The 25,597-nt window shown below is 46.5% G+C and overlaps 2 protein-coding genes across 2 annotated transcripts in view; one reads left to right on the top strand and one right to left on the bottom strand.

Annotated features, from left to right (window-relative positions):
* LOC120840260 (trafficking protein particle complex subunit 12) overlaps positions 1 to 11,128 on the top strand; it is a 34,280-nt gene extending 23,152 nt beyond the window's left edge. Inside the window, exons 12-14 of the mRNA XM_042286666.1 lie at positions 731 to 828; positions 7,860 to 7,947; positions 10,150 to 11,128. Coding sequence (XP_042142600.1) covers positions 731 to 828; positions 7,860 to 7,947; positions 10,150 to 10,404 — 441 coding nt within the window. The 3' untranslated portion in view covers positions 10,405 to 11,128. The remainder of the gene's footprint in view (positions 1 to 730; positions 829 to 7,859; positions 7,948 to 10,149) is intronic.
* A 1,714-nt stretch (positions 11,129 to 12,842) lies between these two features.
* LOC120850504 (UDP-glucose 4-epimerase) lies at positions 12,843 to 25,392 on the bottom strand. The gene is made up of 9 exons (XM_040223008.2): positions 25,239 to 25,392; positions 24,527 to 24,653; positions 19,682 to 19,803; positions 18,945 to 19,058; positions 17,297 to 17,476; positions 15,470 to 15,650; positions 14,798 to 14,889; positions 14,145 to 14,337; positions 12,843 to 13,405 (listed from the first exon to the last, which is right to left on the bottom strand). The coding sequence occupies exons 2-9, from the start codon at positions 24,648 to 24,650 to the stop codon at positions 13,341 to 13,343; spliced, it is 1,071 nt and encodes a 356-aa protein (XP_040078942.1). The 5' UTR covers positions 24,651 to 24,653; positions 25,239 to 25,392; the 3' UTR covers positions 12,843 to 13,340.
* Positions 25,393 to 25,597: the final 205 nt, after the last annotated feature.

Below are 25,597 nucleotides of genomic sequence, written 5' to 3'. Positions count from 1 at the left end.
TATATTCATACACCATGTGTCTGGCAGGCTCCAAGTATACTATCAGATTTTCTATATCTTTACAAGAATCTGAGTTACAGGAGATTGGTTTGATTTAATAATGTCCTCTGTTACAGGTCGTTCCGCTAAACATTTTTGCAAAATATGAGAAATTTTAAGGGGACTGTGTTCACAAGGATTTCACTTGTGCGGCGATGCTATTTTAAATCTTTTCTGAGAATATGACAAGTCTAAAAGAAAATTTGTAATCTCAGCATGGAAAACAGACTTGGTCATTAACTAAGAAAGTAATTAACTCCATCCTTCCTAATTAGGATAGTGCCAAAATTGTTAAGTGAACGTGACAAACTTCAGAATGCGCCTTTCCGTAAGGCATCGACACTATTAAAACATGTATGAACAGAAAATAAAAACACTTGAAGTTTGAATGTTCCTATTGGATGTTCACAGAAGGTGAACATCCTGTTGTGTATGGTGATAATATTCTGCAAAACGATTTTTAGATGTATTCAAACTCTAGAACAGCGATTTTCTAAAAAAAATATTTATTTAAACTTTTTTGCCATTTTAAAACCAAAATTTCTCCTTAATCAGACAGTGGCAACAAGCGTCGCCCAGCAAGACTTCCTTTGGAATGGACGGCAGTTGTGATGCTGTTCTCCTTGTGCCAAAGGGATAGTTGGGGCAGAGTGCTTATTTGTGTTTCTCTGTTCAATCCTTGGGAATGCAGCTGGGAGATGTGGATATGGCACAGAGCCACTTTCATAAGGCTGAGCTGCTCTACTACAACATGGGGCTGGAAGGGCGACTGGAAGTCCTCATCAACAAGTAAGTCTGGGGGAAGAAACAAAGTTCCACACGCTCCAACTGTGATGCAAATACTAACACGCAAATACTTGAGACTCCCAAACGTGAGCTTTAGGAATTGGTTTAGATTTAACTCAAGATTTGAACCACTTCGCAGTGTTTATACAAAATTCTGGATGCTCTCGTCTACAATTTAAAAAAAATTTTAGCGCGGGCTATCAAGTGTTTTAGCTCCGATGAGGGTGCTTCCCCACGCGGCACGGTTGCACTGCGGGGAAGCGGGTCCCTGCCACGGCGTTCGCTTTCCCAAAGCGCTGCAGTGCATTTGGAGAAACACATCGTTAAGGCAGGTTTGTGGGCATGCATTTAGAAAAGTCAGCCCCCAGCCCTGCGTAAGATTCTGGAGTTTCCTCAACAGCCAAATAAGACTTCATCTCGGCACAAACATTCTCAACATCGCACACCCCATTTTCCCACCCCCTTCGTTCATAAACATAAACCATACCTCCTACCTCCCCACTCCCCCTTTAGGCCTAAGAGCCAGCCCTTTCTAAATAAAGTATTTTCATCATCACTCACTTCAAGAGTTCTGTGAGGCATTGTGGGAAATGTGTACACTTTGCAAATGCCTTCCCTGCGCAGGTGCGAGGTTTAAGGATTCCATTTGAAGAAACAATTTTTGTATAGCCAAGTGTCTTATCAAACTTGCACATTGTAACGCTTGCCTTCTTCCTTTTCCTTTGTACCCCCGCAGGGGGCACCTGTGAGAGCAGGTGTTTGGAGAGTGGCGTCTCCACGAACCCCGAGCCATGCGGGTTCGCCCGCCCACGTATGGCTGTGCGTGGCTTTCCCGTGTCCGAGGAAAAGGGCATCCTGGTGGTTGAGCCGAGCCCGGGGTAGGTTTGGACCCTTCGGGGCCCCCCGGGTGAGGCAATACACCACTTCGGCCCCTGCTTCTCGTAGACGGGAGTCCTGGTAAGGCCCGGCCAGGATGATTCAGTCTAGTCGCCTTTTCTTCTACTATCCCCTCCGATCTTTCACTTTTACCTGTCCTGTTTCCTTCTTTTCCTTCTCATTTCTCTTGCTCCTTTTTCTTCCCTCTTTGGCGGCGAGGGCTAACCTTGGGTGGCAATAGACCTCTTGTCTGGACCCACACTAGGTTATAGTGTCTTGGTAGCACTGATAGCGTAATGTCGTCAGCAAAACCCTTATTGCTATGGCGCATTACCTATCCCCATGTTGGGCTCCGTGGTGGGTGGTGCGCTACAGATGCCGAACGCCTTCCCATTTCTTATGGGTTCTAAACTAAACCAAAAACCTGATCGGGCCCTGAAAAGGGTCCGGACCGAAGTACACGTCAGAGAAGCATTTGCACCCGTGGAGAAGTTTCCCCGATTTCTCGTCATGCATTCCGAAACGGAAAAACCTTTATCCAAGTTATCCCCGTTCCTGGTCTCTAAGACTCTTGAATCTGTAATCGGAAAAAATTTTAAAGCAAAAAAAATGCCATCTAGAGATCTCCTCGTTGAAGTTGTAACCGCTCAACAAAGCTTAGACCTGCTGGCACTCAACGTGGTGTCTGACTACAGGGTTACTGTATCACCCCACCGCACTTTGAACACTATAAAAGGCGTAATATCAGAAGATGACCTGTTAGAATCCCCCGAAGATGAAATTGTCGATGGCCTTCGTGACCAAGGAGTCATTGCTGCCAAACGAATTTCTTTTCGACGGGACGGCCAAGAGGTGAAGACAAAGCATGTCATTCTGACTTTTGAGCTGAGGGCGCTTCCGGAATCGGTGAAAGCCGGATATCTGAACTGTAGAGTACGGCCATATGTGCCAAACCCTCAGCGTTGCTTTCATTGCCAGAGATATGGCCATAGCGCCCAGAGCTGCCGTGGGAAGACAACATGTGCCAAGTGTGGCAAAAATGATCACCCTGCAGAGAATTGCTCTAATGCACCTTGCTGTATCAACTGTGGTGAACCTCACCCTGCTTATTCCCGATCGTGCAAAAAATGGAAACAAGAAAAAGAAATTATAACACTCAAAGTGAAAGAGAACATCTCATTCCCCGAAGCCAGGAAGCGATTCTCCTTCCTGCAGAAGGGTTCTTACTCTTTGGTGGCACGTGCAGGGGGTGTGCCATCAAAGTCTTCGGTAGGAATCCAGGTCTGTCCTAATGACCTGGTGATTCCACCACCTCCCCCTGCCTCACAAAGATTCGCTCCACGACTCCGTTTGTCGTTGGAACCGAAGAAACCACAGGGGCCTCCAGATGGTGCAGAGGCAAGAGATGCCTCTGTGCCAATGGATGGGAGACAAGAGGAGAGGCGGCAACACCAGCCTCAGGGAGAAGGCACTAGTGCCTCTTCCATTCTAAAGGACGGGCCATCGAACGATGTGCCTGCCTTGGTCACTCGGACCCCTCCCAAGAAGAAGGAGGGTAGTTTTCGTTTTAAGGCTTTAGGAGAGGCCTCGACACGTAAGGAGGTGCCCGTACCAGCTGCTCCCTCAGCCGTTCCGCCTGAGGAGGAGCGGATGGAACTTGGTGAACCTCCTCCCCCTTGTTCGGTCCCACCTGATGACGCAAGGCTTATTACAAAGTCATCCCAGAAAAAGCTCAATCCGCGAGTAACCCCACCCAAACCGCCCCAGGGCACTTAGGGCAGGTTTCCTTTTTTCTTGTGTTGTTACTTTAAACCGTTTTTAACATGAACTCGTATAGTTTTATACAGTGGAACTGTGGAAGTCTTCTGCAAAATATTGATGACATTCATTTCTTTCTGGATGAGCTACAGCCCATTGCTGTGTGCTTGCAGGAGACATATCTTAACAACATCCATACAAATGTTTTTAATCGTCACCGCGTTTTTAGAAAGGATCGGGATTCAGACCACTCTTCAGGTGGTGTTGCCATTGTTGTACGGAGTGGCATAGCATGTGTGCAAGTTCCTTTGCGTACATCACTAGAAGCTGTTGCGGTACGTGTTCTTGCTGATCGTCTCATTACGGTTGTGTCCTTGTATTTGCCACCTCATCGTCAACTGCATCTTCATGAACTTCAAGGATTGGTTCAGCAACTCCCAACGCCTTTTTTAATTTGTGGTGATTTTAATGCTCACAGTCCCATGTGGGGCAGTAAGCGCCTTGACTCTCGTGGCACTGTTGTAGAAAGATTTTTATTGTCCTCAGACGTATGTCTTTTAAATAAGAAAGAACCAACGTTTTATAGTTCCACTCATAATTGCTTCACATCCATCGACCTCTCCATTTCATCACCTTCATTACTTCCCTGCTTTTCTTGGAAGGTTTTAAAGAACCCTTTTGGGAGTGATCATTTCCCGGTTGTAATTGAAAGCCTCGTTCCTCTGCCGTATATTTTAAAACGAACCCCTAGGTGGAAACTGGACAAAGCCGACTGGGCACTCTTTAAACTTGATGCAGTGCTTGACCCGTCAGTTCTAGCAAATTTGTCACCTGAAGAAGCGACAGTGTATGTTACGGAGCAAATCATAAGTGCCGCCCAAGACGCCATTCCTCGCACCTCCGAAAATTTACCCAAGAGGTGTAGGCCTTGGTGGAATGAAGACTGTGCCACCGCAAGGAAAAAGCAGCATAGGGCATGGGACACCTTTCGGAGGTACCCTACTCCTTCAAATAAGATAGAATTTAAAAGACTAAAAGCAAAGGCCCGATGGACTATGAGAAAAGCTAAGTGGAAGTCCTGGACCAGGTATATTTCCTCCCTAAATAGTTTTGTCTCAGAGAAGGAAGTTTGGGATAGGTACAAAAAAATCAAAGGGGATTACCGTTGCTTTGTTGTTCCTCTATTTAGCTCCCCTGCTAACTCGCTGAAAGATGTTGCTAATGTGCTTGGACAGCACTTCGAGAATGTTTCCAGCTCCCGAAATTATCGGACGGAATTTAAATGTTTTAAAGCAAATGCAGAATGTCACTGTATACCCATGTCCGGTTGTAGCTCTGAGCCATACAACACTCCTTTTACAATGCAAGAACTAGAGGTGGCTCTGGGCTCCAAGAAGAGGTCGGCTCCGGGCCCTGATGGAATCCACTATGAAATGCTCCGTCAACTGTCTCGAGAATCGCTCAACACACTACTAGATTTTTTTAACTATCTGTGGGAAGCAGGCTACTTTCCTCAAATGTGGAAACAGGCGCATGTAATTCCTTTGCTGAATGCTGGGAAGGACCCTTCGGACCCCCGTAGTTATCGTCCAATCGCGTTGACGAGTTGCCTTGGCAAAACCTTTGAACGCCTCATTAATAGGCGGTTAATTTATATTTTGGAGCATAACCACTTCTTTGCTAATAACCAATGTGGTTTTCGAGAAGGGCGCTCTACTTTGGACCACATAGTCCGCCTGGAAACAACAATACGTGAAGCTTTCATAAATAGGCAACATTGTGTCTCTGTTTTCTTCGACCTGGAGAAAGCATATGATACGACATGGCGCTATGGTATCCTTCATGATTTATATGCCTCTGGGGTGCGTGGTCGCATGTTGCGGTGTATAAGCAGTTTTCTGACAGGTCGCTCCTTTCAAGTTCGACTCGGCACCACACTATCCGACCAGTATGTCCAGGAAAATGGTGTTCCGCAAGGAGGTGTACTGAGTGTCTCCTTGTTTGCCGTAAAGATAAACTCGTTGTCAAAGGTAATTCCACCTTCCGTTTCATACTCCCTCTACGTGGATGATATTCACATCTCGGCCTCTTCTTGTAATTTGTCTAGCTGTGAGCGGCAACTGCAGCTTACCATCAACAGAATTAGTAAGTGGGCTGACGAAAATGGGTTTAAGTTTTCAGCTGAGAAGACTATCTGCGTGCCATTTTCTCTGCGTCGGGGGCTGTTTCTAGATCCAGAACTGACACTAAACAGGGTTCCTATTAGTGTAAAAACGGAGCATAAATTTTTGGGCATAACGTTTGATAAAAAGTTAAACTTCGTTTCCCACCTGAAAAACCTGAAGAAGAAGTGCCTTAAATCAGCTAATATTCTTAAAGTCTTAGCGCACAAGTCATGGGGATCCGACAGAATATGTCTGCTACGCCTGTACAACTCCCTTATCCGGTCACGTCTGGACTATGGTGCTATAGTTTACGACTCAGCGAGGCCTTCTGCACTTAAAATGTTGGATCCTGTGCATCATCTCGGTTTAAGGCTCGCTACAGGTGCCTTCCGCACATCGCCCATTCCTAGCTTGTACGCTGAATCTAATCAGATGTCACTTAGGCACAGACGACGTTATCTTGCTGTGACTTATGCTTCCAGAATTTTGTCCTATCCAAATCACCCAACTTATGGTGCCTTGCAACATTCTCGGTTTGCTCGTCTTTTCGAACATAAGCCCAGGGTTGTACCGCCTTTAAGTCTTCGCCTTGAGGGTATTTGTACATCTCTTGACCTCACCCTTGACGAGACCGACCTTTTGCAGAAGGGTGAAAATGAAGCTCCGTGGAGTACGTTGCCCGTCTTTTGTGATTGGTATTTTACTAGATTTAATAAACATAACGTCTCCCCTGTGGTGATTCAACAAGAATTTCTTGAGGTGCAGAAGAAGTATGATAACTACTCCCAATTTTATACCGATGGTGCTAAATCATCGCATTTTGTAGGATCAGCAGTTTACTCTGAAGGATTCAGTAAGGTTCAGCGTCTCAAGGAATGTGCAAGTATTTACACGGCAGAGCTCTATGCAGTGTTGATGGCCTTGGAATATATCCTCATCAGCAAGACAATGAAATCTATTTTATTCGTGGACTCTCAAAGTGTGCTCACCACACTTTGCTCAATAAAGGGAAGTAAAAATAGACTGGCACAACTTGTCCGATCTAAGGTACAATGTGGTCTGCGGCTTGGCCGAGACATAAAATTCTGCTGGGTGCCTAGCCATGTGGGGATCCTAGGTAATGAAAGAGCAGACGAATTGGCCACGAGCTCTAAGCACCTACTGCCAACCACCTCACAGATTCCATTTCAAGACATGAAGCCCTTGGTGAAATCATCAGTTTTCCGGCTATGGCAATCGGAGTGGAGTCTGGAATGCGAAAACAAACTTCACAGGATTAAACCAGCTCTTGGTATATGGGAGAGTGCATCCCACAAAACCCGCCGCCTTGAAGTTCTTTTGTGTCGTCTTAGAATTGGACATTCCTTCCTCACCCACAAACATCTGCTCAGGGGGGAAGCCCCACCCCTGTGTGATGAATATGGGGAGCGTTTGACAATTTTACACATATTGTGGCTGTGCCCAGGGCTTGAGCAAGAACGACGTACACATTTCCCCGAGTTTTTTTCCCACCAGATTCCTTTTCACCCAGCGCTGCTAATTGGCGAGACTCCTATAGTACCATTTGATCGTATCATAAATTACTTAAGAAAAACCGGCTTCCTACTGGAGTTGTAATTTTAACTCTGACTTTTAACCTTGTCATATGAACCTCTTTTCGATAATTCATATAAAACAGTCCTGAGAATGTCCCAACTAAACAAGCTTGGCGCAGTATGGCCATAGTAGCTTTGCGCCATAAAGCCCGCAATCAACAACAACTTTTCCTTTGTACCGAAACCTTCATTGAAAATCGAAATCGACCAAGCTTCGCCAAAGGAATTCTTTCTTCTTGTTCTTTTAACACAACTTTAAACCACTTTGAGTGTGAGAAAAATTGTTTTGGAGGTAGGGTTCAGTGCGTAGTGCTCACCTGCGACAAGGACCAATGAGGCAGATATCGGAAGCACACCTTCTAACTTCGGCAGCCGGCCCACAACTGCTGGCTGCTTGAGCCCGAGCGTGGCTCGCGCATACGTTGCGCGCCGGGTGTTGAGCGCATGTTTTTTGCTGTGATGGGCCGCAACGCCCACAGTTTCAATTTTGGATTTGGCCAGGAATGAAAGGCTGCAAGATCCACTGGGGCATCAGCTAACTACCTTAACTGAGCTAATGTAGGTGCAATGTTTTCAACTTTGCAAAGAGGCATTTCAGTGTGTGAACTCACTGTGACCTGAGTTGTTACTTTTACACCAGGGGCATGATGGCGCTGGCACAGAACAGCTACAGTGACGCTTACCACTTCTATGAAGAGGCCAGCAAGCTTCAGCCCAAGAACCCACTAGTAAGTTCATTTTATTTTTCTAGTTTTCATCCAGTCTCGAAGAAAAAGAAAATACAGTTCTGTGAATTATGTAGAGTAGAATTGATCTGTAGATACATTGTGTTAGACTGCTTCAGTGAATGTTTCAGACATTAAATATTTCATATGCAAATATTTTCTCGTTTAGATTTGCACATTCACAAGCTAGAAGGATCAAATGTCTCCACTCCCTTCTGAAATTCAGTTTTTAGTTAAGTCTATTATGGCAATCAACGACGAAACAACAATCTTTGGCATCTCGTCCGTTGTTCTCTATACTTTGTTTCACAATAACTTGGAAAACTCTGGAGGCTGCGGCCCTCGCGACCCAATAAGAGCAAGTTATGTGATAACAGTCCATGGTCAAGGCCACGGAGGCCTCATTTTTGCCACAGCAACAGCACCGTCCGCAACAAAAAGTAGTTCTAGGTTTCATTTTCTTTTAACAACACTTGAACTCACATGATTCCATCTTTATCGAGGTCTATAAAAAATAAGGAATAAACACTGACAAAGTATTAAGTTTCAGTTATATCTAAACCAAAAAGTGACGCCACATCCGTATCCGCTCTCGATTTTGTTCTTGTAGCGCGGTGGCCATTGGTGATTGCAGCCGTGTAATCGACCGCTTTCGCTCAAGGCATCACCCTGGCATTAGCACCCACCACAGACTCAGGGGGGAAATTGCGTGTATGGTTGCCTCATGAACTGTTCCCGAAGAGCTCGCTACTCCAGCAGACAGCAACGTTGAGGCAGTGGACGTTCATCCAAAGTTGGTTGGTTTCACAGCAGACAACTCTTGCCCAGCAGACGACAGTTGGTTCCTTGGCAGAGTGACACACACGCTCCCATGACGTGATGTTACATGCCTCGCTCCGACGCTCTCATTGAGTCGCGGGAGCTGTAGCCTGCACACTTCGCCAAGTTATCGTGAAATGGAGTATATATAGTGCTTCTCTGAACGTAGTTCCGTTCAGTTCATGGAGGCACTTTCATGTCCTTCCTATATACAGGTGACAAACTTTTCAAGAACTAGCCTTAATTGATGATGACGCATCAAACACATTCAGGCCCACAACAAAGCCAAGACAATCCGGTCGAGTCCCGTTTTATTTACCGCATTTACTCAACAATAGGTCAGCCTCTTTTATGAAAAATGCCTGCACGTGTATTTCTCTGTAGCACTCAAGAAGAGCCAATCATTGCGATTGATGGAAGAGGCCCGACGAATGATGAAGCACCGATAACGTCGGAATGCCGAAATGAGATCTATGTGGATCACACTTTTATTTTCGTTCCAAACATTATCTCTGCTTGGCCGTTTGCCGGCTCCTTTTGCAAGTCTTAGGGATTGGTGTCGGTGGATCCTGCGAGAAAGTAGACGTGTAGGTCCGTTCATCAAAAAGGTCGACCTATTTTCAAATAAGTATGGTATCCGAACAGCCAAGTGCCTTTTAACAAATCATCCAATACGTCTATTCAGAAATCATTAATAGCACAATGAAACCTAATCAGGCCCACCCCAAACCGTGCAGTTAAACCATGGTGCCCGTAACGCGTCTTTCAATGGCATGCTTACCGTCCCTCTGCCCATGCATCTAAAGCTGTCCCAAAGTGGCAACGTACAACGTCTGACGACACATGGTGCCGTCAAACGTCGTGGCACCAGCGATCGGCCGTGGAAGTTTCGGCAGAAAAGCACGAGCGAACACAAGCGTCGCCGTGGCGTCCCGGCTGCTGGTCACCTAAAGGCCGACGACCAGACTCAAGATTTTGCAAGGCAGAAGATCCTTCTCACCATAGGGTAGGAGAAAACAGGCAACGGTGGACAGGGTAGAAGGGGGAGAGGAGGAAGCGAGGGAAAAGTGGAAAGCGCAAACTGGTCGTCGGTCTTTAAACTTCCGCGGACCGTGAAGTCGGAGGGCGACCCACAGAAGAAAGTGCGTCCACTTCTGCTGTCGTACCGTCGCCGGGATCGCGGCAGGCGACGGCTGACGCTCTCACGACGTCGTCCGGCAGAAACTGAGGGACCACTTTGGAGGACATGATTAATACGCCGGTCGGAGACTCGTTTTAAGCACCGTACCCAAACTGTCTGTTTGAAACGGAGACCCAGCAGTGTACGGCTTGCCGTTTCGGACGGGACGCGACCTGACGGGCACGTGCTCTTTCCACCCGTCTCAGTTCGTGAACAACATGGCGGTGTGCCTGCTGTACCTGGGCCGCCTGGGCGACTCGGTGTCCCTGCTGGAGGCCACGGTGCGCACGGACCCGTCGCTGTGCCTCCACGAGGGCTTCCTCTTCAACGTGTGCACCCTGTACGAGCTGCAGTCGTCCGAGGCCGGCACCAGGAAGCGTGCCATGCTGCGCCTGGTCGGCAGACACGCCGGGGACGGCTTCAACGCCGCCTCCCTCAAGATGCAGCCCGCAAAGACCTGAGGGACCTTCCGCGCGCCGTTTTGTACTGCCAAGTTTTTGGGCGAGACGGGTTCGGAAATTTTGCGGCGCACCGACTGAGCCTCCTTTGCCTTTTAACGTACAGTGCAGTCACCGTGAAATACGGAGTGTGGCAGGTCCCGAGCAAGATTGCGGAAGTGGCCGGTAAGAACGTCGAAGAAAGAATCGAGGCGTTTCTTGGGTTGTCGGCATTTACTGATATGGTAAAAATATAGGTATGACAGACATGTCTCTTAATATGGCTACCCCGCTTATAGAAAAATCTTTTGAGTATGAACAGAGTGAATACATGAATTTTTGTCGCATTATAATGGACGACTCGCATAATAGGCAATTTTTTTGAAGAAAGTGAGCTCGTGTTCATATTAACAAAACATGGCTATATGGTGAAGTATGCTCGTAATGTCGGTTTAGGTGTTTGGGGTACTGAATAGGGAGGGCACTGATATAGTGAATACTCCCCCCTTTGAGGAACAGTCTCCACCATGGAGAGTTTTATTGTATAAAATGGGGCTAGGCTGTCTCCCATAGAGTCCTCCACAACGCGAATTGGTGCGTCTGCAGCAAAGCCGGTGTACAATATATAAATAAGAGGGTGAACTGTTGCCCGTCTTTTTGGCTCATTGGAGCTACGTGAAAATTAGTCCTGCATTGTTTTCAATTGATGGTTTTTGTATTAAATATATATAAGTGCTTCAAATGTAAATGGGCAGCAACTTGTCGTGCTTCAGTTCATTCGAAGCGATGGTTTTGAAAATTGCACTTTAGTTAGAGTTGCCTCAAACTTTTTTCGAACCCAACGTTCGAAGATCGAAGTAAGGAATTTGAAAGGCAAGAGAAAAATTTTAACTCGTTACGTTGAAAAAAATGTCTATCATCAAACTTTCAAAACGGCAGCATTTCAGTTTTGTGAAATTCGAAGTAACTTAACCATGCAGGTTTAAGACAACAAATATGAATAAACCAAAGACACTAATAGGAATGTTACACTCAACTTTCACTTAGTTGATCTACAGTGGCTTAAAGGAGGTAGTGTAGTTGTTGCGTAGCCTCCACCATGCATCGTGAACGGCCGCTCCTTGGAAGACGGTTTAGGGGCGCTTCGATCCGCGGCTCCGTTGAGGTGCCTCCATCGGCCGGCAGATAGAGGCCCCCTAACACGCTTCAGAATTAATATAAATACCTCAAAAACAATTGTTTCCAGTGAACTTCCATCGACATGATTTGTGTTCGTAGGTGAATAAAAATGTGAAACTAGCAGACGACGGTGTAGTCGACAGCTGCGAATCGGCTGGAGCCAAGCTGGCCAAGCGGGAGCCATAGCCGGAGCGACGGTGCTGCAAGCGCCAGCGCCACCCTCGGCTGTCTTCCAACGCTGTGCCGCTTCTCCGGTTTCGTTCATTACACTACCCCCTTTAAGCCACTGTAGTTGATCCCAGGTGGTGCCACCTACGACCCGCTTTAAGTTGGCTTCGTACTCAAAATTTTTCCCTTCAGCTTTCACGCAGAGCGTCTTGCGCAAATCCGCCTAGGTTGCCCCGAGGTAACACGCGGCTCAATGGATGCCTGGTCTGCAAGTTCGAAATCCTACCCAGATGTCTCACTGGTCCGTCATTCATGACCTTAGTTGTTTCTGAATGCAAATCTCCCAATTTCCTCGTGTGAATGGCTCGCTCGCTCGCTCGCTCACCTCACCTCACCTCACCGCACCGCACAGAGCAGGACGCTGACAAGCATCTATGAAATCAATGCTTGTGTTGTTCTTTTTGTTTTTTTTTACCATAATTTATAGTTTTTGGTCAGCAGCGTTTTGAGTGTTCTCTTGTTAAATAATAATGGAGTAGCTGGCCAAAGTTTATGGTTGTTATTCTTCAAAGATGAAAAGTGTAAACAAGCGGCATTGTGGGAAGCTTGATGCACGACCGGTCATGCGACTCTATCGCTTGACGAAGTGGCTCCTCCGAGTTTAGTCTAGTTGCATGCTCCTAGGCCTTGAGTTGTGTCGGGCACTCTGCCTGTGTCTCAGCGTTTTCACCGTATGCAGGTGCCGTTTAATCTAAAAATAGTCGTCGCTTTTCGTAACATCGTCTCGAAGCTAGACCCAAACTAATCGGAAGGGTCATGCTAAAACATGCACACAGTCCCTCCCTGAAACACCTTTGCATCCGAGTTAAGTAAAATGTTAGGAAGCATCTAAGAATGAACTAAATGGCGTAACAGCCACAAAAAAGAGTTGAGCCTCACAAATGACAGCACTCCATGAACCTAAAAGTTCTAGTTCTATTGCCATTGTGAAGTAAACACTAGTTTGTTGTTCTTGTTAGGGTATCTCCCCAGTCTGGACTGACCTTCAGAGCACCAATGCAGAGGTCTAACAGTGACTTGAGACGGGTGTACCACACTTGGAACAGACTGGGCAATGCAGTACAAAAACAAATGCTACTTTATTGCAAAAATATACTGGGTATTTTTGGGAGATCGGCAATAGGGCTTTTTAGAAAGAAACAACAGGAACCAAAGTGTAACATCGTGTAAATAAGTTGAACATAACTGGCACACCGCATAACGACAAACAACAACAAAAAAAGCCTTGCACCCGTCAAAAAGTGTGCGGCGTGCAGATAAAAAGGTAACGCTACATTTATGGGTTTGGCATATAACAAAGTTCGGAGGTGGGGGGGGGGCGGGGGACTAGAACGTAGGCGCGGTTTTGACTAGTTGACTAGCACAACCAAGCACAGCAACAAAACATGTACAAACGAGACTGAAACACATAAAAAAAGGCTCTGCTACGAACTGGCAAGACCAGGCAGACCATGGTGGTTCCTGGGATTGCTTTCGGTGCATTCTTTGGCGACACGGAAGGATCGCAGGGACGGCGGTCGTCGACGTACAAAAAACAACGCAATTCGGGTCTATCAGGCCCGGTTCGGTTCTAGAAATCCATTTGGGTTTTTCTTCTGCCAGTTCCACATGTCCTTGCCTGCAAAGAAAAATCGGCAGTGTCAGCAACATTTAAGCAACAGAAATTCCTAACTTCAAGGGCAAACTCCCACTTCAGTTCATGAAGTTCTGTGCAGTGTTGCTCGAAGCTTGAGCACATGGTTTTAGAAAATTCCTTACTCGCGCGAACAGCCATGCTAATAAAGCAGAGGCAGCGTTCAGCCAACTGGGCTTGCAGGCATGTTGCCTGTCTGCAGCAATGCTGAAACACTACCTCTACCGTCTGCTATCAGATTTCTTCACACTCTTGCCCTGTGGCATTCTTTTGCTGCAACCTCGGATGGAAGTAGAACTTTAGTCGCCAACAGCATAAAAATGACAGGGCGCGTCTTCCGAACGTCTGGCCTCCACCACGTGCTCCATGCTGTCTGCCGTGCTTGCGCTTCGCGCGTGCACTCGAGGTGCACAAGGTCTTGAAGCGTTGTCCAAGGTGGGACAACTGAAACCCCTCCTTACTGCCCTCACCTTCCCACTGACTGGTTACAAGCATGCATCGTAGCTTTTGACGGGGAGCCGGACCAACGCCGAGTTCCTGCGTAATTGATTGATTAGACTAGACTTCATTTTGCCTATGGGATCACAGTTCCTACCAGTATGCCATCCCGAGGCAGGGAGTGGCAAGGTGTGGGGCCGGACAAATTTGCAACAGCTCTAGTCAAGATCGCGTATCTCGGCATCCGACGGGGAGCCGGGCCAATGCCAAGCTCCTGCCGACTTACACATGTCGAGCAGGGACTTTTCGGCCTTCCATCCGAGCTCTTGTGAAGCCAGAGTGGGCATGGCGAAGAGCTGATCGACGTCTCCCTGCCTCCTCTCCACCACCCGGTAGGGGATCTTGGCCCCGGAGGCCTGCTCAAAGGCCGCTATCACCTCCAACACCGAGAAGCCCCGACCCGTGCCCAGGTTGAAGGCCTGAAAAAAGTGCAAATAGAACCACGGCTGCCAAGCCTCCAAACCGCCCTACCGAGCTTCTTTTACGGACTAGTACTCTCGTTTATCATGCTCTGGTGACCCGCCGCTTCCAACTATGGTGCCTGGAACGCCTCTTTGACCGGTGTCTTTACTGCATCCTCAAACGTTGTCCCTCGATTTCCGCCCAATGACGTCATAGGGGTGGCAACAGATGTCGTCTGCTGCCACCTCGGGTTTACTTTCGATCTATGGGCAAGATGGGACACTAGACACATTGGTCAAAGACGTATTCCGGGAACCATACCGCTGATTGGGCTTCGGCGAAAATGCGGCCACCTCGTATGACGCAGTCTCTTTGCAGCTAATTTTGTCAAAGACGAGAGCGGCTGCATATATGTAAGAGTGAGGACAAACCAAATCGCGACACACATAGACGTATGAAAATCGCGGCATGTCATACCCTGCAGCCGCTGAGGCTCCCGGCCACCACCTTGTCGAGGGTCACAACATGGCCCTTGGCGAGGTCGACGACGTGCACGTAGTCCCTCACTCCTGGAAGCAGACGATGGAACAATGTTAAGGCACGGACACTCTTTTAAAAGGGCAGTGTAACAATAGCAAATCGGAATGTTTTTTTCGCTTTACGCAAGCTTGCTGGCACTAGTGGGACCCAAGTATGTCGGCGTGTGCAACGCCACTGGACAGGAAGCTTCCTGGCTGCCGGATAATTTCAAGGATAAAAGCGGACATTATTTTTCGGTCCCCCCTTCGTAAGACCTGATGATGTGGCAGGGGGCCGCGGTGCTGATGTGGTCCATGGTAGTGACTTCCGTGCTACGATATATTTGAATGCGGCTCATAGATTGGAGATTGGCATTTGCATAAGCACTTGATTTGGGCTTGTGACAATGAGTCGAGAAGCATCCAGTTGCTCCAATGATTAGCGGCATATGATCATCCCCAGATCATGTGGCCACTTGTTCTGGCTGTGAGGGTAGTGAATGCTGCTCGTTTTGCTCCTCCAATATTTTTTTTTTCTGCAACTGCCTCTGTTTTGTAAGTTACGAGCAGCAACAATTAATTTTGAGTGGTATTTACTGCAAGTATACAGTCATTGCACCGCTCCACTGACCCGTGCCATCGGGGGTGTCGAAGTCGTTGCCGAAGACGGACACCTCGGAGCGCCGTCCGATGGCCACCTGGGACACGTAGGGCATCAGGTTGTTGGGCGTCCCCTGGGGGTCCTCCCCAATGTCGCCGGACTCGTGCGCCCCCACGGGGTTGAAGTAGCGCAGCAGCACTATTGTCCACCCCTGCAGAAATGCGGAGAAATGGGAGGTCACTTTGGCACGCCACTGACCCTTTCACCTACACAAACAAGCGTCTGATGGACACCGCTATTTTCGTTCCAGTAAGTGCAGCTTATAACCGCAAATGGTTTGAAACCTTAAGGTGTCCCTCAAGTTTTGCCACAAAATTTGAGTTTGGAAGGTAAAAAAAAAAAATCTTGAACTGATATTTTTCTTTTATATTTGCTGTGGAAGATAAAGCACCAAACAAAGTTCCAGAAAAGGATCTGGCTTTACACGAGTCACCTTCCAAGGCCACTCTTTCTGGCCTGTGCGTGGCACGACACACTTTGTCCATGATATGAGCAAATCCAATTTGGTTTGCCGCGGAGGCGTGTGGCAATATGGGAAAGATTAAGCGCGTGCGCACAGAACCCTTTCTGGTGGGAGTGTCGTCTGCATACTATTCCGTTAATCGCACACAGCCCCAGCTCCGTAGCAAAGGAGGGTAGGGCGCTTGCAACGTCGAAGTGCATCGCCGATACGCCCCTCCTCTTGGAATGCGTTCACAATCGTATTGACGTTAGCCTGTGTAACACCCGACTGTTGCTGCTATATCCCTTTGCATCATGCCGCCCATCGACATTCCTACAGCACGTTCCCGTGTTTGTATGGGCACTCGAGGAGGCATAAAAATATGTGCGTGTCCGCTGGTCAAAGAAAAGTGCGACTACCCGGCTACATAAGCTAGATGACGACAGCAGCAACGCAGTTGATAATACAAAACACCAAGCGGAAGCCCTGCCTATACTCCGTATCACTTTGTGTTGTACCGCATCCGACGCTACGAGCCATCTTGGCCAGTCCATCGCTAAAAGTGCGTCACGTGGCTTTCCCGTTGGGTACAACTGCATGCAACCGCACGTGGAAGCACAATGTCACATGGCAGGGTGAACGCACTGGATTTGTTTTGACAGTTCGTAGCATTGTCTGCGGTATATAGTTTAATGCATCGTTCCATTCAGTTTGTTGCGTAACTGTATTTTTCATTTTTGTTGGTTCACAAATGTAAACGCAAACGTGGAATGGAAGATAAAAAAAGTAAATTAAACTTGAGATGACACGCGGTTTATGCCACGCCTGAGCAGTGTCATGCAAGCAAGCACTGTTCAGATATTTGCTTAAAGGCGGTTAGCTATGCCAGCAGATAATGAACAGAAGCGGTGTGCGGTCAACGGAATAGCCTAGCAGACGCTCGCAATGGACAGAGCTTTGTGCGCACGCGCCTAATCTCTCCCGTGACGCCGCATTTCTCCGTGGCACAGCGCTGGCCGTTGTGGCGGTCGACGCTCGCTTGATATTATTAAAGAATTGGACCACTGTACATGCACCTGCCTTATCCGTGTAAAACACCAAAGTAAGTCATTGACAAACGTGCGTGCGAAGTGCTGCTAGTTTTAAGATTTCCACTTCAGAACAGTTACCGCGCCGCAAACACCAGAACATGCAACACGTGGGACTACATTTGCGGCATACTCCTTGGTGCTCGGGTACTTTGGCAAGAGGTCTATTCACACCTGGTGCCACTGAGACATACCGACAGTCCGACACTCACGGAGCACAGATTGGGACAGCTACAGTCTTCCTCCAAAAACCATTGGGAGAGGCACCTTTTCGGAAGCATTGACGTCCTTCAGCACCTCCTCGATGAAATACTTGGTGCGGCCGTAAGGGTTGGTGCAGCGCTGCCCTGTTGGGTGGTCCTCGTCCAGCGGGAGGTACTGGGGCACCCCATACACCGTGCACGAGCTCGAGAAGATGAGCCGCTTCACCCCGTGCTTCCTCATCACCTGGTGCAGATTCAAGGCAAACGAAGAATCTTGAAAGGCGCACTGCAACGACTCTTCTACTTCACTCAAATATCACTTAGAACGAATCCCTGACGTTAATGACCTATGAAACAGGAGTTTGTATTTCACCACACGCAACAGAAGCTGAAAAAAAAAAAGCAGCGTTTATCTTTTTAATTTGCAGTTAGAACGAGCGCCCGCGTGATCTAGAGCCGATTATATGCCGCCTATGTTGATCATATCCGCGCGTTGGGTTTGACAAAGCGCAGGACATGCGCCGAGTTCCAGACACTGTTATGGTTCGGCCATTGTCGCCAATGCAGCGATTGGACACGGGTCACTACTCGAATGCTTGCCGAGCTATTGGTTATAATGCACCCAAATTGAGTGCTCACACAGTGCTTGGGTCCAATCTATGAGCCGCATTCAAATATCGTCATTGGGGAGTACAGCGAACCCCCAGTTACATCATCAAGTTTTGCGAAAGAGAGATTGAAAGAAAACACTCGCTTTTGTCTTTGAAATTACTCTGCCACAAAGGGGCGGCATTGGATGCGTCATCATTGATCAGCGGCATTGCATGTGAGTGTACTTGGGTCTCAATAGTGCCTGTAAGCTCGGTATAAAGTGAAAAACATTCCAAGCGAATATCATTGCATGGTCCCTTTGACCGTAACCTCCTATACAAGGTGAAAGCCTGCTCCTTTCACGTAAGAGCAAGACCACCAGTTGCTGCAAAAGAGAGAGGAGGAGCACCAGGCAAGGGGGAGCAATTCCGAAGGGAGTGTTGGCAGGTATCCCAGCGGCCATGCAACGAACCACCTCTTTTTTTGCATTTTGTAAGAGAAACCAACCAAAAATACGGCTTCTTCTATACTTCCCCTTTACAGCTTACCACCCTCTCCTAGAGGAAGTAGGACGTTGGTAGGAGGACGCATTGATGAATTAAGAAAGAAGGGTAAGTCGTAGGTGGGGGGGGGGGGGGGGGGGGGTGACAAACAAGGTTTGTTTTTTTCGCAAAAATAAAAAAAAGAAAAGAGGAGAGTTTTGTGAAGTGCCCGTGGATGCGAGAGGGCACCACCATCCAAATATTCTTTCTGTCTTGTTTTGTCTCCTAGTTTTGGCGGCCGGATTTGACGCAGATGGTGCTGGCTTTCCCCCTGTGCAGAAGGCTACGCTTTAACGCGACAATTTTAAAAGAGAGTCAAGAGATTGGCATGCTCCTTGTATTGTGAAGGGAATGCCTTTGTTTTGACAGAATGTGTTCATAGCAGAAATGTCATGCATATAACCTAGCTTTGTCCATAAACAAAAAGCCTGATGTCAGACAGCCAACAAATCCCCTTCCCATCTCACCCTGACCGGCAATAGCATTTAATTTTGCATCTCATCGACGAGACTTTGTTGCGCTGTAGTGCACACGTTGGATTAATTTGTGTAGCAAACAGCACGTGTCCGAGGGACCCACTTCGAGGAGGTTGACGGTCCCTCCCAGGTTGACTCTGTAGTAGTCCAGCGGGATCTGCCAGGACTCGCCCACGGCCTTGAGCGCAGCAAAGTGGATCACGCAGTCAAACTTGTGCTGTGGGAGATGCAAGAGGCCAGTCGAGTTACGCCGAAGTTCACGGGATCAGCTCAACATCAATAAAGAACTTCATAAGAGAAAGAGAAGTTTAATGTACGGATGATTATACTTATATCGCGTTAAGCTGAGCTGCCTCAATGCGCCACTGCGAAAGGGCAATTTCGTCAGTGTAGTACAACTACATGATGTACATCCCTCAAGGGCCTCTGCAAAGATACTTATTCATGCTGAGATGGTCAGCTGGCTTCAGTGACTTAATTTTTTCTTCGGCGACTGTGCCTCTCTTCAGCGACAAATTCTTTGGGTGTTGTTTCAATGCCATACTAAAATGTTTCATGCGAAAAAATAATTTTGTTTTGGGATGTCGGGGGCCCCTAACTTGTATGCAGACATGAACTCTGCATGCATGCCGTACCACGCTGGCCCACGTCAAAAGCAACTGCGGTCTCTCGAAGCAATAAGAATCGATGTCACTCAAAGTTGTGGCAAAGCCACTCGAATCGGACCTCGAAGCACGCACCGGGAGTGTCCACATTGGGGAAGTGCCCCCATAACCATCTTGGGGTCGCAGTTAACCCCGCTAGTTCAGCCAGGCTTTGAAAGAAGCCCAGCGAACTTGCCTTCTGGAAGATGGCGTCGATGCCGTCCTGATCCAACAGGTCAGCCTTGTAGAAGGTGATTGGTTTCCCTCCTGCCAGCTCCTGGACTCTCCGCAGACTCTCTGGCATCTTGCCGTCCTTGGCTGCAAATGGACAATAATAGCAATTCTTACTTAAGCTCTTTGAGTAAGGGTGGAAATGTTGTGTACCACTACAGTACAGTTAGTTACAGTGCTACAGTGGCTAAATGTCTCATCTATACAGCCAAGACACTGGATGCCCATTGAGGTTAACTTCCTGCTGTCTAAACAAATGCAAAATACAATAGACCGATCTCACCAAGCGTTCCACGCACGCGTCACGCCGCCATAACTGTAGTTCGTAGGAGGCAGACGCCAGTTCACGAGACAGCTCATGCCACCTCGTGCTCTGCTCGCACAGACCTCTAGCAGGGTTGTCGCGCGTGCAGAAAGACTAGAGCTCCCACGACGCATGTCCGCAGCGGTGGCGCACTCAAACTAGCTGGTGAGATCTGTCTATTATGAGGAGGGAGTCAACGGATTTTACCCAAGAAGACCCAGCAACCTGCAGCAGGGCTCAGTAGCAATAAAAAAAATCGCTCATAAGAAACAAGCAGCTAATTTAATAAATCAATATGGTGTGGCACCAGACAGGTAAGAAACAAGTCTTGTACATAAAAAAGTGAATCCATAGAAGCATATCATCAACAAAGTACAGATTGCAAGAAGCTAATCACTCGCAAGTCGAGGGAAGCATAGAGTAAAAAACGAGGATTCCTATGGTCACAAACGACTATAAACTGTTCAGCATTGAACCGGCACAGTTCAATGAGTCGCCGTCAGACGAGCCTGGTAAGGGAGTGTGTTTTGTGTTGTGTAGCGTTGTAAGTGTAGGAGGAAATAAAGTAGCTTCTTTGATCATTTCACTAACAAATAAACTAGCTAGGTCCAACGCAATGCAGTAATCATTTTGGAAGGTTTTTGAAGCCTTCCATCTGCACACCGCAGCAGCAGAGAATGATGCAGTTGAATTTGAGTATAGCTCTTTTAAACCCAGGTCAATGGCATCCTCAATTAAGAACTGCACTGAACTAGCTTGTAATCCACTCTGGACAGATGAAAAGTTTCCTCTTCGACCCTTGTGCCACTACTTTAATGGGCAATGGAGTAGTAGCATTATTATCCTGGTACGAGAAAAGCTGGTATGTTCAGAACAAACTTATCACTAGAGCCTCTCAAGCTGAAAAAGGAAAGGGAGAACACAGATGAGGATGGAGCGACAGAAAACTATTGCTCAATAGCCTTTTCAACTTGGTTTTAAAAATATCTGAGAGAAAAAAAAATAAAAAGAAAAACTAGTTGTTTAATTTTTTAATTTGAGACATCTGATCTAAAGAATGTCTCAAAGACAATTACTACAGCTTTATTTGCCAAGCTGTAGTTGAACATATCACAACCCTAACGGGGGGTGTTCATGACACGCCACTGTAAAAGGTCCCTAGTTCAAGGCTCTGTTATTTCCAGTTTTGTTTTATTTCATATCATATCTTAACATTGAAACAATATGCTATCTTTCACAGTTCAGATTAAAAGGTGTCTTCTTTGGACTTCACCTCCAAGATATAGCCATAGAAAATAGACTGTGAAGCACCCTGGCAAGAGCTCTTTACAGGCTCGCTATCTGACCCTGATAAAGCGTACAGCTGAGGAACACAGTTATCTGAGCAGGCAACCAAACTGCTTGAAAGCTGCAGATATGTTAGTTTGCCAACCAAAGCTTCCAGTTAACAGTGCTTGCTGAATCGGTATGCACGACAAAAATTGCGAAGCTGCAGCAGTTTCAGAAAATATTATTATATTTTTTTCTATTGGAGGCATCTACAAGCTTAATACCATTACATTTATAGATTATTTTGTCACTCTTACGCACACCACGGTAATGTTAAATATCAAAAGTTCTGACTGAGGCTTGGGGGAAGAAAAAATGTATATAAAAAGTCTTCGTAAGGGTTTAATGAAAAAAATAAAAACGGGTCTCAAAGTGTCTTCAATTGTCTCCTTAGTCGACGCAAGGGTCATAAATTATTGCCTACGAAAGGATTTACTGTCACGAATCACTGGAAGCGGGCCCTATAAATATAGCAGCGAAGTGGCCTGGATCCCAGCTACACTACCTCTTTGCGAAACGGACAGATACTTAGCGTCATTACCCAATGTCAAGCCTGCACCTAGGCTTTGCAACTAGTAGAGCTTCGAAAAATGTAGGGCTTTGCAAAATGTAGACAGAATGTAGAGCGAGAGAAAAACAGAACAGATTTCATTCTGCTAATGGACCTTTTTCCAGTAAGGAGCGCCTCATGACGGTTACGCCGCCTACTACAAATGGAGGGCAACCGGACTTGCCTTCTCCCATTGGAACAGATTAGTGTCGCAAGAAAAAAGTGCCCCCCAAGAATGGCGAAAGGGCGGTCAAGGTCAAGGGAAAAGGGTGTGCGCATGCGCAGACGCTTACTGGAAAAAGGTCCATTGCTTTTTCTCTTTGGTGTACAAAGTGCACACCCCAACACAAACTGCTTTTCAGTGGTGCATCTGCAACAGCTGGATTGGCAATTGATTGTCGTGGTGATGCCCTTGACAAATCGCGGACAGCGGCAATGTTCTTTCTAAAATAAAGGGTTGTACGTCTGCCTGCTCTCCACTTCAGTGTATAAAATTGAGGACACAGAAAACTACAGAACGCCACTCCTAACTGTATATATATCTTTTTTTTAAAGTTTCGTCCCTTTAAAGGGACACTGATAGGGTATTTATGCTCGCCTTGGTTTTTATTTGTACATTACATACAAGAGCCCAACTACCCAAAAAAACAATTTGCGGCTCAAAATTTGCTTTCTTTTCGACCGAAAATAGCCGATCGAGAAGCGGTCGGTTTGGGTCGCGCTCACTCTTCTCCGTGGACATGTGCCGTTTATTATGGTTTAGACACAACCACCAAATATAATCAGTCATAGGTCATCGAAAGCACGCACACAATAATAAAAATCGAAAAGAAATATAATATCCATTTTTTGTGGCTTCTAAAAAGCTGCAAATGCGTTGTTTGGAGGAAAAAAAAAGTATCACAGCCATGTGACTTCCGCCACGAGCTCTCTTCTCTATATTTCTTCCTCCTCCCCAGTCCAGTATTGGTTTCAAGCAGTTGCATTTTTTTATTTGCATAAAAATATATGTGCCACTTTAGCAAGTTATTGATTGGGTAGTCTTCCGACACCATAATAAATCGCCTGGCAAAAAATAAAAAATAAATTTTGTTGGTGTCAGTGTTCCTTTAAAGGAGCTGTGCAACGATATTCAATTGGAATGTTTTTTCTCTCTACACGAGCTTACTGGCACACCTGGGACTCAAGGATACTCACACGCAACGCCATTGGCCAAGAAACTCCTTTGTTGCGGTGTAATTTCAAGAACAAAAGCGATCATTTTCGTTCAATCTCTCCTTTGCAAAATTTGATGACGTAACTCGGGAATCGCAGTACACCCAAGTGACGATATTTGAATGCGGTTCATAGATTGTACCCGAGCATTGCGTGAACACTCGACTTGGGCTCGTGACAATTGCTAGCTCGAGAAGCATTCGGGTTGTGACCCGTGTCCAATCGCTGCAACGACGACAACAGCCGAGCCATAACAATGTCTGGAACTCAGCGCGTGTCCTGCGCTTTGCCAACCCCAGCGCGTGGCTATGATCAACACTGGCGGCATGTAATCGGCTCCAAATCACGTGGCCGCTTGTTCTGGCTGCGAGTTGAAGGGGTGAACGCTGCTCGTTTTTCTTAAATTTTTTTCTGGGACTTCTATTGCGTGGGGTGAAAAACGAACGCGTGTTTCATAGGTCATTAACGTTAGGGATCCGTTTTAAGCGGTATTTGTGCACAGTACAAAAATTGTTGCATCGCTCCTTTAATATCGCACTTTGCCTCCGCCTGACCTTGAAAATGTCAAGGAAGGTACTCTAATTTTTTGCAGAAACGGAGCTATGCCTGGAAATTTTATAGGTTAAATTAAAGTACTACACCCTTGATAAAAAAAAAAACTCACTGTGCAAGAGAGCCAATTTTTCTAAATCACTGTATGGCAGAGCCAGTCGATGCCCCCTATATTTGATCTGCATTTCAACAGACAAGTAGGAGTTTAGAATGAACTATGTAGATACTGGTAATTAGGGGGAATGATTGACTAAGACCTTTGGCATAGCAGCAAAGGTGCCACAAACTAACTTACTGCCAATTAATTCATAAGGTGTCAATTGATATTGACCAATGTTTCAGAGTAAACACTCAGTTTTCCTCAGTCAGTATAAGCGGGTTGCTTGCAATAAAAATTTAGGGGGAGCGCATAAATGGATGGACAGAGAGTTCTGGGAATCATGTTTGTCCATCTGTTTATGCTGTCTCCACAACTGTGTCTCGCAGTTTTACACGTATGGCTTGCACATGGCATCGTCGTACTGTGCTGGTGGCCATTTTGAATCATACCTACTGGTTCTTGCCGAGAGAAACAAATTCGGCCGTGCGAAATGCATGTTGCAGAAAATATGTGCTCAGCAGCAGTCCACCACAATGACTGCTGATTTGATGATGTGCAAGTCATAACTATGATGATATATGTTTCAAGGTAAGTATACTAATTGTTCATGAAAAAAAAAAAAACAAGTTTTATATGGACAGTATTATTAAGAGAGAGAGAGAGAGAGAGAGAGAGAGAGAGAGAAAGAGTTAAAGAAGAAATGTGTTCATATATCCTCATTTCACTAGTACGTCTACACGCTAGAGCATGTATGGTATACCCGGATGAGCATTGTGGTAGTTGTCCATCACGACGACGTCGTAACCGGCTTTTAGGAGTTCCAGCGTGGTGTGACTCCCCACGTAGCCCGCGCCTCCGGTGACGAACACCGTTGCTTTCGCCATTTCCTGAAGAATCAAAAAAAGAAAAGACAAGTCGTCAATTATGACATCCCATCGAGAAACAGCCTTTAATCCCTCCAAGCGAGGTACAGGTACGATATGACGTCACGGCCCGTGCTATGATTAGAGGTTCGTGCAGCCGGTACCGTACGTAATTCAACTGACTCCTAGACGACAGCTGTGTTCTCACTGGCTCCAATAAACCCGGACTAAATGTGGCACCGAGTGTGGTTCTCTTTTTATTAAGTGCCACGTGGGCCACCTATTTTAATCGAGGTATCAACTTAGCTACTGAGGGAGTGTTTGATCTAACCGACCGGACAGTGCTTAATTGCCCGATTCATCGGTAAAAATTAAAACTTTAAAGTCTAATTAACATTCCGACAGTTTCTCAGCATGAAGCATAATTGTTCAATTCTTCCGGGGAATCGGTAGCGCCTTAAGAAACGATCACGAGAAAATCTTGGCGAAAATTGATGGGTTTGACTCGTAATGTAAACAGAGGCTATACTGCTTCCTGTTTGTTATCTGAAGCTCGTTGGGAGTATAGTGGAAGCTTTTGCGCTATCTGGAAATCAGAAGAGAACTCACTTGTAGTGTTTTAGGTTGCCGAATGACCGATTTTCGGGAGCTCGGGGGAGATCCGTCAGTTACGTGTCATCCAAGCGAGCGCAGTGCTCGTACACCGAACGCACATGTGTTTCGGTTTGGTGAGTTACTAGGCTTGTAGTTGAAGAGAAAAACTAACTCAAACAAAGTAGTGGCGCTGCAAGTTTTACACTTAGTTTTATATGCATTTTTTTTAATATAATATTTTGTTAACATGCTTATCTGAATATCGAGTCAATTTTATGGCAAATTATTTTATTTTTGTTATTTTATAATATTATTACGGCTATTTTTACTTTACTTCGTGTTTGTAAGAATTTCGACATGGGTCGTCGCAATGC

The sequence above is a fragment of the Ixodes scapularis genome, unplaced genomic scaffold (assembly GCF_016920785.2).
Source record: "Ixodes scapularis isolate PalLabHiFi unplaced genomic scaffold, ASM1692078v2 PGA_scaffold8__174_contigs__length_109621045, whole genome shotgun sequence".
In the NCBI taxonomy this organism is placed as follows: Eukaryota; Metazoa; Arthropoda; class Arachnida; order Ixodida; family Ixodidae; genus Ixodes; species Ixodes scapularis.
This window is presented reverse-complemented; position numbering and strand designations above follow the sequence as displayed.

Coding starts and splice junctions, on each gene's coding strand:
- LOC120850504 (XM_040223008.2), bottom strand. CDS start 24,650: ATGGCGAAAGCAACGGTGTTCGTCACCGGAGGCGCGGGCTACGTGGGG. Junction 19,059..19,681: donor TCGACGCCATCTTCCAGAAG/GCAAGTTCGCTG, acceptor CATCTCCCACAG/CACAAGTTTGACTGCGTGAT. Junction 14,890..15,469: donor CGACACCCCCGATGGCACGG/GTCAGTGGAGCG, acceptor GTCTGCTTCCAG/GAGTGAGGGACTACGTGCAC.